A 12920-nucleotide genomic window follows, 5' to 3' on the forward strand; every position below is an offset into this window, starting at 1 on the left:
ATAACGCCCGTCCTCACTCTGCTCGCGGAACAACGGCCCTTCTTGAGTCCTTCAAGTGGGACGTTATCAACCATCCACCTTACAGCCCAGACCTGGCGCCAAGTGATTATCACCTCTTCATGCATTTAAGGAAATGTCTCGGGTCACAGCGGTTTGATGACGACGAAGAGCTCAAAGATGCGGTCACAGGCTGGCTCCAGGCACAAGCGGGTGATTTTTATGCAGAAGGAATTTCAAAGCTTGTGAAGAGATACGAAAAGTGCCTCAATCGCTATGGAGACTATGTAGAAAAATAGTGCAAAGATGTAGTTGTAAGATGTATATATTAAAATATTTTTATTTAACTTGGTGTATTTTTTTAAATCAACCGGAGGTTACTTTCTGAACGGCCCTCGTACATACTCGGACACCAGGTACCCAGCTAGTAGAGAATAAAAACAACAGTTAATCATCAGATGTATGGTAACTAATACTATCGCATTTGAATGATGTACCTGACTCCAATGCAGATGAACACACAGATGCCCCTTTTGTTTCATATCCTTCCTCAGATGCTTCACTTAAAAAGAAAGATGAAGAGGACAACTCTTTTTGAACAACCGATAAAACAGTAAGTGAAATGTGAAAGGTTTTCTGAATCATATGCAGGAAATTAAGTTATTTGCATTTGGGGAGTGTGGGGGAGGGGGGGGGGCACTTTGTTGTGCTTGCAAGAAACTGATTTTAAACCATCAGACACTGTCTGGATACAGAGTTAAGGGAAAAAGGGCAGTAACAGTTGAGGATACATATATTATTTCTTTGTCTGTTTCACCAACAAGCTTGAGGCAGTAACTGTAGAAATTTATGTAGGGTGAGGTAACTAAGACAGGCCATCTAAAATATGTTCTGCTTGTTGCTGTGGACACCCTTGAAATGTGGATGGTGATCTCAGTTTTAAGCAGCAGTTCCACAATCATCGAGGAATTCAGGGTATCTTTCTTGAAACTGTGTTAGGCAGTACAGTTTAACTTAGTCTTTTGTAAGTTTTGTTAATGGCATTTGTAAGTTGAGATATTCATGTCACAAAGAATTCTGCATACACCCAGAACTATATTATACAAAATGTAGTAAAAAAATTCGTTATGTTCAGGCAGATAACAAATTTTCTGTGTTTTTCTTGATGGTGATAATACACTGTTCGTATGTGGAATCATCATTCTTACTCTGTCTTGTCACCAATATATTTTTAAGGAAGTTGTGACAATGTGACTCAGTGATTTGTGCTGCCATGGCCAGCCCACATGTTGCTCTAACAGTGCATTTTTGCTCTACCTTACTGCTCACAGGCATGGTATGGCGATGATGAATCAAACCCATTGCGTCTTACTGGTCCATTTAACTTGGACCATCACTGCTCGCTCTGATCCTTGCCAAGCGATGATATCGAGCTGGTTTGTGTTTCGCATTATGACCATCACCATATGTCTTGAAATGTGAACCGTGATTGGCTGCTTCGAGGTCACTCCAGAAGTGCGGTGTTTGCCTCTGCTAGTACTCTGCTCGATATGTGAACAACTTCAGGGTAATTTTCCCAGCAGGCAGTGAGCAGCGAGGCTGCAGTGTAAATGAATGAGGCAAGGTGGCAAGGTATGATGTGCCAGCAGATGGAGCAAGGTGCCAGCAGTGAGGCTGCAGTGTATACATATCGTAAGGCTTCCTTTCTTTAAATTTCTGAGAACAGTTTGTCTAGACTGATAGTAATTCCACTTAATTGCGTTAGTTGTCTTAAAATTCTTCTGTGCAGTAGGGCTGCCTGCCACATCGCAAATACAGTGGAACATCAATTTTAGGTTCTCCTATTTTATGTTTTTTTCTGATTCTGCACCAGAAATTTGTAGCCCCTGTGAAAAACCCACGTGATCAATGCTAAAAATTCCCAAGTTCACGTTTCTTCCTTGTAGGTTTACCTCGATTCTATGTTGTAGCTGATGTCTCACTTGAATTCATCTAGTTTTCTTCCTATTGACATTGAAGTGATTGAACAAATTATAAGTGAATCAATCCCAGAATTTAATTCCTCTCCTCCTAGGTAGCAATTTTACCAACACTCATATGTCAACTGACATAACCTCTAGTACCTCACGCCGCGGAAGTCGAACACGCGCCAGAACAAATGGACATGGTCAGCCCATAGAGGGCTCCGTGTCCACGGCGGCTGTTCCGCGCAGCGGCTCTCGCGCAGTGAGGGCGCCACCGCTACGCCACATGCAGACAGCGGCCAATAGCTGCTCCCTCCGATTTCGTATACAGGGACCCGCTCTGCCCTAGTCCAGTCAGTCTGGTACTCGCTCTGGATTGAGTTTCTATCTCAGCAGTACTGTCTTGTCGTTGCTCGTTGTTGACTTTTGCCTGGCTCTGGTTCCAAGTGGATTTACTGTTGGTGTTTGGTGTTGTGGTTTCTACAAACCTCCGTTGTTTATCTCTTCCTTGTTGTGTCGGTCATAGTCGGTCGTGGTCGGTTGTTGTCGGTTGTTATTGGTCTGTCGTCCAACTCGTCCTGGTTTTACCCGGTGGTGCGTGCTCCACCGCCGGCGGCTTCCCCGCCTGGTGGCTCCGATCCGCAGCCCAAGGCGTTCCCGCAGTTGGTTGTGGTTACTACGTAACCAAATCACAAATCCATAAACAAACAAGAAAAAATTTCAAAATTGTACATCAGATACAAGACCTCTTAGGAAGAGAAGTGAGTTTTGCCACTAGTAATACAGTAGGGTATGTAATTGAAAAGAGTATCACTTTTGCTAATCATGTACAAGATAATTAAGAGCCATTTTCCAACACACTACTGCCATATTTATTTTTATTATTTTTTTTTAGTATTCTTTCATTTTATATTCACCTTCAAAATAGCAAAAATGTATAGCCTATATGATAAAATAAACTGAAAGCTGTGAAATACAGTGAAAACTGCTGGGTTACAACATCTCGGATGTTTGTAACATCTCAGATGTTTGTTTTCCACCTGCAGCCAATAGTTTTATATCATGGTGATGTCATGCTAATGTGGTGGCTTCTAGCATATAGAGTGATAAACAGCAAGCTATAGCAAGTGGAGTGACTGCAGTTTCCACTTAGGTTTAATTTATATAGTTAATGCCCTTCAATACCATGCATTAATTTTACTTGCAGTAGTGGAGTTTGGAACCTGTCGACAGAATCTGGAATGTGTTGTGCCTCTGCTGACTGCAGCCAATGTAGCCTACTCCATTTGCTATGTGCAGCATCACAATCAACTGAATGTATTCAGTGAACAGTTGTGTAATGGCTTGTTTGTCTTTGTTAGGGGACTGATGACCTCAGATGCTAAGTTCCATAGTGCTGAGAGCCATTTTTTGTCTTTGTTGCATTCCTCAGTGGTGTGTAATATATTGTGATGGCAGACAGATAGTTGTAAATGTAACGGATTGCTGGGTTGGAGAAACACTGAAATCACAGCACACTTAACTTTATTTCATATTCTTTGGTATATATAAGTACTATATGTGAAGGATAACTTCTGTGTATATACATGCTTTCACAAAACCAGCTCTGTTTACACTACAGCAAACGACGAGTTTGAAGTGCAAACAGTGTGCGTTGGCAATACTTCAGAACACTCCACTTCAACCACTTAGCACAATAAACAAGGAAAAGTTTACAATCAGTACACTTTAGGTCAGCAGAGTATGCTGCTTTACCATTAGCTACAGACGGAAACCACACATCACCACATGTTAGATTCCATTGCCTTTCACCATACCTCACAGTTTTTGGTTTAATTCACCATGTTCATCAATTTTTGCTTTTTCCTGTGTGAGCTCAAAGGTAAGATCTCACAAAAAGTGTGTTTTGACATCTAATTTGTGTTCATATTACGTCGGAAAATAGCTTGATTACCTTTTACCTGTACATCAGTTTCAGTTTTTTGATGTGTTTTTATTTGCTGTTACACATCTGTGATCTTTTAAAAACTGATGAAATTTGCTACCTCAAATTATTGTATAAACATTGTCTTGTATATTTAAATTCCTTCACTTACACAGATTTTATACAATGTATTGGAGAGGATTACAATTTTTGGTCATATATGCCAATTACACATGTTTTTGCTTTTATTTTTGGGGTTTTCATGTTTTCCTCAATTCTTCATTTTCCTCTATTTTGTGTTTTTAAAATCTGAACTGCATGAAAATGTGAGATATGGGTTTCACTATACTACCTTTGTGCCTGTGCCTGTCCCTGTCCCTGGTGACCTAAGAGGTGCATGCTGGTGTCCCCGCCCCATGGAGCAGAATTGGAAGAGCTTGCTGCAAATGGGCTGCCTAACTCATAACTCTGTTTTGCTTTTTAAGTACGGAATCAGTCACTACAGAAATGTACACCAGTTGATAATCTGTCTACCCTTGGCAATAAGGTAAGCAGAATTTTTGATTCTGGGCAGCCAGCACTGCCATGCTGGAGGATTTTGGAATCCCTGGATATACTGTCCTTATGCAGTATTGCAATATCACTTATTTTGGAATCATTAACATGATTTAATCACTTAAAACATAGAAAGCTCATTTCTCTTTAGAAGTGAAAAATACCCATCATAAATAATTAGGTAACTAGATGAGGATGTCTTTGATTCAAAACAGTCTAGACTACTGCAGTGCAGAATTAGTCTCTAATGACGTCATTGTCGATGATGCGTTAAACCCTGACCTTCCTTCCTTCCAATGCAGAATGTTGAAAAGAGCAAGGAAGTCAGTAATTTTCAACAACAAATTAAAACTTTCTTCCATCATGGATTTCACATCAGAGAATTATTGAACTTCATCTTTCACTTTCCAAGACTCTAACACGAAGTGTTCTTCCATTAATATGCACACACCACACTGATCAAGAATCTGTGGATGAGTAAAAGATAGACCCAGGCACTCACTAAAGTCATACTTGGTGCACTTCTGAAAGGTTCTGTGGCTATCTCCTGTAAGGTACCAAGAGTGATTGTGAATGTCAAAATAAATTCTGTGTCCTATCTCTCAAAAATCAAGGTCTCACTCCTTCACAACACCAATTAATATACCAAAAGCAATGTACAGACGTTTCAAGCACAAAAAATCGGTGAAAGCTTTACAAGTTACGTAAGCAGCGAACCAATTCCACAAACATGAGAACACCTCAAGAATAATGTGATTAGAGCACCAAAAGTCATAGCTATAACAGAAGTCCCTGATTCTTGTGTTGTTGTTGTTCAAGTTTTGAATGATGTCATGAAAGTTTGCTTTAAAACATTTTCATTCACCCTTTTGCAAAACACTATTGGATCAAAAGTATCAAGACACCTGTTAGTGGGTAGGTGTCCACCCTACACCTTTATGGCGGCTTGAGCTTTGCTGGGGACACTTTCAGTGAGGTTCTGACAACAAATGGCAGCTCATTCTTCCTCAAAAAACCAGAGAAGGTAGTGAAGTTGGACGTTGGGGGTCTGAAGCAATTCAGGTCAGGACTCAGGGCAGACCAGTCCATTGCAGGAATGTTATTGTCCATAAACCAGTGCCTCACAAATGTTGCATTAAGACAGGGTACATTGTCATGGTGATAAAAACAATTATTGTCTCCGAATCAGTCCTCTAATGTACGCAGTACACAATGCTATCAAAAGTGTTACATCTGAGGACCTTACAGGAGTGCAGGCAGGTGATATTGTCGACAACTGCTGATAATTTCACAAGAGCACACCCTGCCATTTTCAAGGCAAAACTGCAGCAAGTAAGCACTGTGCAAGCGAATTTAAAACTTAGGTTTTCAGAGAAACTTCGTAAAGATAAAACACACACACACGCACGCGCGCACACACACACACACACACACACACACACACACACACACACACAGTAACACCAGCACCATCACAAAGTGAAGATGACCAGTGTCAGAAGTTATCGATAGTGAAATTAAGAATCAATGGATGAGGTTGCTTAAATTCTATCCCACAGTTTTTTGACAAGCGAGACAGCAGGATTCTAGACAGAATTTAAACAAAAACCACCATCTCTATTCATAAGGTTACTTGAGGGAAGGAGAAGTAAAGACAAAAGGATATGGGTTTTAAGGGAGAGGGTAAGGAGTCATTCCAATCCCGGGAGCGGAAAGACTTACCTTAGGGGGAAAAAAGGACAGGTATACACTCGCACACACACACATATCCATGTGTATGTGTGGATGGATATGTGTGTGTGTGCGAGTGTATACCTGTCCTTTTTTCCCCCTAAGGTAAGTCTTTCCGCTCCCGGGATTGGAATGACTCCTTACCCTCTCCCTTAAAACCCATATCCTTTTGTCTTTACTTCTCCTTCCCTCTTTCCTGACGAGGCAACCATTGGTTGCGAAAGCTAGAATTTTGTGTGTATGTTTGTGTTTGTTTGTGTGTCTATCGACCTGCCAGCGCTTTTGTTTGGTAAGTTTCATCATCTTTCTTTTTAGATATATTTTTCCCACGTGGAATGTTTCCCTCTATTATATTCATAAGGTTACTTGCTAATTTAATTTCAATAACTTCCTTAATAAAACTATCCCAGCAGCTGGAAGTGTGTCAGACTTTCCAGATGTTGCTGGAACTTCTGGGAAACAAGGCAGCTTTCAATGGATGAACCAGTGTTGTACTTTCCCTTACTGGCTGTGACATAACTTTTCTTAATGCGTAAGTTTCCTTTCACATAGTAAGTTACTTGATAGCCTTGTCATTTGGTAAGCACTGAGTAAGTCACAGGCAGATTGTATTTAATGACATGAGCCTACAAAATTAACCTCCCAGTCATATGCAGTAAGATGCGACGTATGTTTTATGCATTTGGTAAGAACTCGTCTAGGTTGAAAACTTATAATTGGTGCCCACTGAAGCAGCAGTTTGTCACAGGATGTCTGTGAAACAGTTGATGGGAGAACATTTATCAGTATGAGCAGCAGAACCAATAGTGGATCTCTGTGGCACTATTCATGTTCAGCAAGCAGTGAAAGTATGATTCTTCTGTTAGTTATGGAAAAGTATTGTTCTGTCTTATTCTAAGCTGAAACTAGCAAAAGTGAGACCCTATCTTTAAATGCTGTATCTTGTTTCTCTTATCTAATGATAACAATTTGTATGTATCTGTGAAGAACTGTTTTTGTTTCTCAAGCTGAACTGCACAGTTGTTCTACCATCCAGAGACATAGAGAGTCTTTTAACTTTGCTCTGTAGTAAATTGAAGTAATGTCTAGAGTTTTGGGAATAATTTCTTTTTGTTAAGTGTGTACATTTCTTAAGTTACTATCACAATTAGAAACTGCATACACTTTTGATTTTAGTGGAGACAGTGATGCAGCTGTAGCATATTCTTCAACTCAGTATCTTACAGCTCTCGGAAGTAATTCTCACTCATTTATGACCATATAGGAATGTAACATCAAGAGGGCCTACTATTTCAACATTAAAAAGTCTGTAAGAATGTTAAGAATTCTAAATCGTAATTAACTATTTGACCAATCCACACTTAGCATTTTCTCCACTTCTTTATCACTTCTGCAAGTCTTGAGAATAGTGTTATTCCATTTTCATGATTAAATGTACTCTTTTAGAAGCCACCATAGAACAGTATCTAAGTGCTGTAATGTAAGCTGGTGTGGTGGATTCTTATAAGATTTTGAATGGCTGTTATTTTGTAGATGGAGTCCCTAGTGTACTCTTCATAGTTTAATTTCCTTCGGGTCTTTGGCTGCTGCAAATATCTCTTGTAAGTTATAACACGAATGTATTTTGATTTGGAAATTTGAAGCCATCAAGTCTCACCTTTCCCTGCAAAAATTGCTAAGTAAGGGAAGGGCTTTTCTGTATTTATTTAACAAGCCAGCCCAAGTTTTATATCATTACTAATTAGCAGAAAATGGGCAGCTGTAGTGCACTCATTAACTGCATATTATAAAAGCCAACAAAAACTGGCACGGAAGATGTTAAGTGGAGTGTTTTCACATCAATAAGAAAAACAATACTTATGATACGTTAATGTTTGTGATAATTTTGCGCATTTACATGGCCCCCAGTTAATGTTTGTGATAATTTTGCACTTGTACACAGCCCTTTCTTTCATATGTCTTTCTTCCTGTCACTAAAAGTAAATCAATTTTCACAGGACACGTGATGTGAAGAGCCGGGAAAGTGGGCCAAAAAGCTACAGAGATGAACGACAAAAACTTGCTGAAGGGAGAATACATAGAAAATTATTAGATGACCAACGGAAGAAGGTTGTAAATGAGAGGAACCAGAATACAAAATCTGGGGATGCTCATGCCAGTCAAGAACTCGATAAATCTGTTTCTTCAAAGGACACACATCCCAGAAAATCTTATAAGGAAATGAGAGATATAGATAGAAAGGGTGGTAATGAAAGACACAGTAGCAAAGATGATAAAAATATTAAAGAGTCAGAAAACAGGAGAAGTTATCGAGAAACTGAAGGAAGAAGACATGACAGATATACATATGGAAAAGATGCAGAACATAAGAGGAGTGGCTATGGCAATGAACACAGGAGGTCATCTAATTCACATAGTGAATCAGAGACAAGGAAAAAATCTATAGACAGCAAAGTTCAAGAAAAAGACATCAGTGCTAAGAAACTAGTCGATGACCCTGGAGAGCCTACTGATGGTGCCTCAGAGGACAAAGAAAATAAGGAACAGTGTCATGAAGAAACTGAACAGGAAGCAGTGTCTGGTGTTGAAGATAATAGTGCACAATTAGACATTGTTGAAGGAGCAGCTAGTCAGCAGGATAACAAGAAATCTGTGAAGAGGAGCAGTTCTGTGGGTGGACATGGCAGTAACCAGTCATCTCAAGTTAAGGCCAACGAAAAAATAATTGTTGATATAAGAACGAAAGCTGGTCAGCCACTGAAAAGAAGTAATTCACTAGATTTTACTAATGTTTGTATTGATTCAAACAGCAAGGGCATAGATACTGTAGTGCATGAAAAAACTGATAAACCGGACAATTTATTAACTGAGGAGGCTGTTTCCAAGAATGTTAGCAGAGCTGAAGACAGAAAAACCTACCAATTTGATGACAATAATGAACAAAAAGGAAGTACCAACCCAGAAAATGGCATGCTCCTTCCCGACTGTGGAGAAAATGATACAGACAGCCACAACATTAACACAGATGAGGAAGCAGTCAGCTGCAAGGAAGAAAAAGAACAGACACTAGATCAAGAGAATGGAGAAAATCAAGACCAGGACGCAGACAGCGTGCAGAATATAAATGAAAATGAAATGTCTGCTTGTGACAACTGTGAACTGAGAGATGACCAGTCTGTGAACAAATCCAGAGATGTAAAAAGTAATGATAGTTCAGCCTCTTCCACAACTTCGGGGAATGCATCTGGCAATATTACAGAATCAGAAAGTAAGCGAGATCCTCGTGCTGAGAGAAGAATTAGAAATAAGGTAAGTAAAGTGTATAATGCAATGGCAATTATTATATATGCTGTTAACATTCATATGAGGAATATGAAGAGCCAGTGTGTATGCACAGGCTCACAGGTTAAGTTTACACATGTAAAAGTTCAAAGTGGAAATACTCAGTGTTAAGGTATGTTGAAAAAATTCTGTTCCTAGATTTCTGAACATGGAATGATAAATAACTTTTTTTCCCCATGAAGGAGGGCCAAATAAAAATTGTAAGTGTCGCAGTAAAAAATAAAAAATGGTGCCAGTAGCCTTAAATTGGTAAAACTTTGCAACTGCGGACATTAAAAATCATCTTTGGTCTGCAGTCAGATTGAAACAAAGTAGATTGTGGTCTGCAGGTGTTGTGTTGCAACCTGACATTGCACGGGCCATTGAACAACAATAGCAGACTAGAATTTTGAGTGTCTTCAGCATCAACTATACTCAACACCACATCTTTCCCAGATTTATTTTGATATGTTTGATCCACTCAGAGAAGCTCTGGGTTGGAAGAAGTGCCACTCTATTGGAAAGGTATGCCACGTGAAGCATATGTGATTATGAAGACCCCAAAAGATTTCTCTTATACAACAATTTAGGCTCTTTGTAAATGCTGATGAACTTTCAGAGGGGATGGGTGAGACTATGTCGAAGAGGGATACAGTTTTGCGCCATGTGTGAACAATAAAAATTAAAAAAAGGAATATATTTACATTTTCATTTGACTCAGCTCATAGTAAATCAGACAATGTGCCAGCTTAACATCAAATAAAATATCATGCGTGAAACCTGTTTCTTTGTGTCATTTGGTCTGTCTTTTGAGATAAGGATTCTACTTTTTATACACACACTGTCATTCAAGACCTCTGTGTGCTAATTTTACTATAAAGTGTAAATAATGATTGTGATACTTTTAAGATGAAGTGAAGTGTTGATTGTCACATAATTACAAAGTCAGTGATTGCTTGTGTTTAAATCTCCGGACTCAATGGTGGTCTAGATTTGGAAAGGTAGGAATAATTTTGGAGGAGGGCAGGGGACAATGAAAATAATGGAAGGATTCATAGAGTGATGAAACATAGTGGAAAGAACTGCAGGTTGGGGCTGTGTGTACTTGTGAATTTTTTTCTGTTTGGATGGAGAGGCCATTCTCTGTCATCTGTGTTGTGTTTTGTAACAAAGGACTACAGTTTCAGCATTTTTTTCCTTTGTATAGAATTTAAATGGAGTTGTAATGCCACATTCCTAAGGGTAAGAGATGAAAACCACAAATAATAAACATCCTGACAGGCTAGTTTCAATACCTTGGTTGTTCTTTCGGCTTAGAAGTGCATTTTGGGCATAGCTTATTCCAGTGTAGAATAAAAGTTTTAATAAATTTCTTGTCCAAATGAGAACAAATGAAATCATGTGCAAAATTGGTTTTCCTTGCAGGATCGACCAAGTATTGAAATCTACAGACCAGGTATGGGAAGATTCAGTATGCAGCGTAAAGAACGTGAAAAAAGTGCAGTTACTGGTAGTAGCCTGGAACAGGATTCACCTTCGACAAGCCCATCTCCTTCGCCGTCTTTACGCCCAATTTCTGCAAGCAGAAGTAGGGCAGGCCAAGAACTTCGTTCCATGACCTTCAAACGTAGTGTTAGCCGTGAAAAATAAGCGCAGAAGCGGATAACTTTGGTAATTACATTTGAAGCTGCTTCTCTGAGGTGGAATATTTTACTCTTGGTCATGTCTTTCTGTGTTGGCGCCCTAGATGACTGAAATACACATGCATGTAATGGAAATGTGTTATTACCTTCAGTTAAAAACATGTTGTTTTTGATACGGATGTCAGTGAAGATTGTGATGGTACAGAGTGATCGTACATGTGGATGATAGCTAATGCTCAGTGAGAGGCTGACATATGTATCTTATTGACTGACAAGAATTCTTACTTAGATTTTCAGATAAATGATCCATTGTACAACAGCAATGTAAATTGTATGAAACATCTTTTAAATTTGTTTTCAAAAAGTAAAACAGAACGGCAAAGACGTGGCAAGAAAATCTCTTTGTATCAGTAACTCAGAAACAAGAGGAATTGTTGACATGAAACATGATAGTTGTTGGGGAAAATAATAAAGATGCTATTTCCATCACTCTTTGTTTTCCTTATATTTACATAGAAATCCTATTCTGATTGTTGATAATATTTCTTCGCAGGTACCACTTCATGCTGTTTCTTTCTGTTTTAGTGTTACTGTTGCTCCCATTTGTCACACAACCTTAGTATTACACAAATGATGCAGTTTACATTAAGTTTTAACTCCATTTAATACAAACCCCACTGTTATTCTGGACTTACGGTCTCATTTAGGCTGTTAGCATAAAAGTGTGGTTGTACATATATTATTATTAGCTATCAGATCATCATTGTTTGTTATTTTGTGTTGCTACATAGGTAGCCTTCCAAACTAAAACAGCTCCAAGTGACTTCTAATTTGATAATATAAGACTAAATGCTAAGATAAATGCATTCTGTCAGTCCTTCCATAGTTGTGAGCTTTTCAGTGTTGCACGAAAGTGTTCCTTCATGATAGTAACCCAACTGAAATACATTTCATGTGAGACTCATTCCAAGAACAAAGGTGAAAATGCTTTGGTGAGTCAGATTGTGCATGTTTTGTAACTTTTTACCCGTAGAGCATGGAAATTCCAGCCTGTCAACAATCTTGTTAGACTGCACATTTTCAGGTTTCCAGCCATACTGACAGTTTTCTGTGCACACTGTTTTGATAACTGGTCAGGGCACACTGAGGTGACAAAAGACATGGGATAGCGACATGCACATATGCAGATGGTGGTGGTGTCACATGCAGAAGATATAAAAGGCCAATGCATTGGTGGAGGTGTCGTTTGTATTCAGGTGATTCATGTGAAAATGTTTCTGATGTGATTATGGCCACATGACTGGAATAAACAGACTTAGAATGTGGAATGCTTGTTTGAGCTATATGCATGGGGTAATTCCATTTCAGAAATTGTTGTGGAATTTAATATGCTGAGATCCACAGTAACAAGAGTGTGCCGAGGATACCAAATTCCAGGCATTACCTCTCCCTACAGACAATGCAGTGGCTGACAGGCTTCACTTAACAACTGAGAGCAATGGTGTTTATGTAGAGCTGTCAGTGCTAACAGACAAGCAACACTGCTTGAAATAACTGCAGAAATCAATGTGGGACATATGACAAACATATCCATTAGGACAGTGCAGTGAAATTTGGTATTAAAATGCTATGACAACAGTGACGTGAGTGCCTTTGCTAACAGCACAACATTGCCTGCAATGCCTCTCCTGGTCTCATGACTACATCGGTCGGACCCTAGATGACTGGAAAACTGTGGCCTGATCAGATGAGTCCTGATAGGTGGTAAGAGCTGATGGTATGGGT

At 39.2% G+C, this 12920-nt stretch overlaps 1 protein-coding gene across 2 annotated transcripts in view; it reads left to right on the plus strand.

The window, feature by feature from the left end:
- LOC124783505 (protein starmaker) overlaps positions 1-11624 on the plus strand; it is a 91280-nt gene extending 79656 nt beyond the window's left edge. For both annotated transcript variants that reach the window (XM_047254027.1, XM_047254028.1), the window contains exons 6-7: positions 8169-9480; positions 10918-11624. In XM_047254027.1, the coding sequence (XP_047109983.1) occupies positions 8169-9480; positions 10918-11142 (1537 nt within the window). In that variant the 3' untranslated portion in view covers positions 11143-11624. The remainder of the gene's footprint in view (positions 1-8168; positions 9481-10917) is intronic.
- Positions 11625-12920: the final 1296 nt, after the last annotated feature.

Source organism: Schistocerca piceifrons, chromosome 1, assembly GCF_021461385.2.
Source record: "Schistocerca piceifrons isolate TAMUIC-IGC-003096 chromosome 1, iqSchPice1.1, whole genome shotgun sequence".
In the NCBI taxonomy this organism is placed as follows: Eukaryota; Metazoa; Arthropoda; class Insecta; order Orthoptera; family Acrididae; genus Schistocerca; species Schistocerca piceifrons.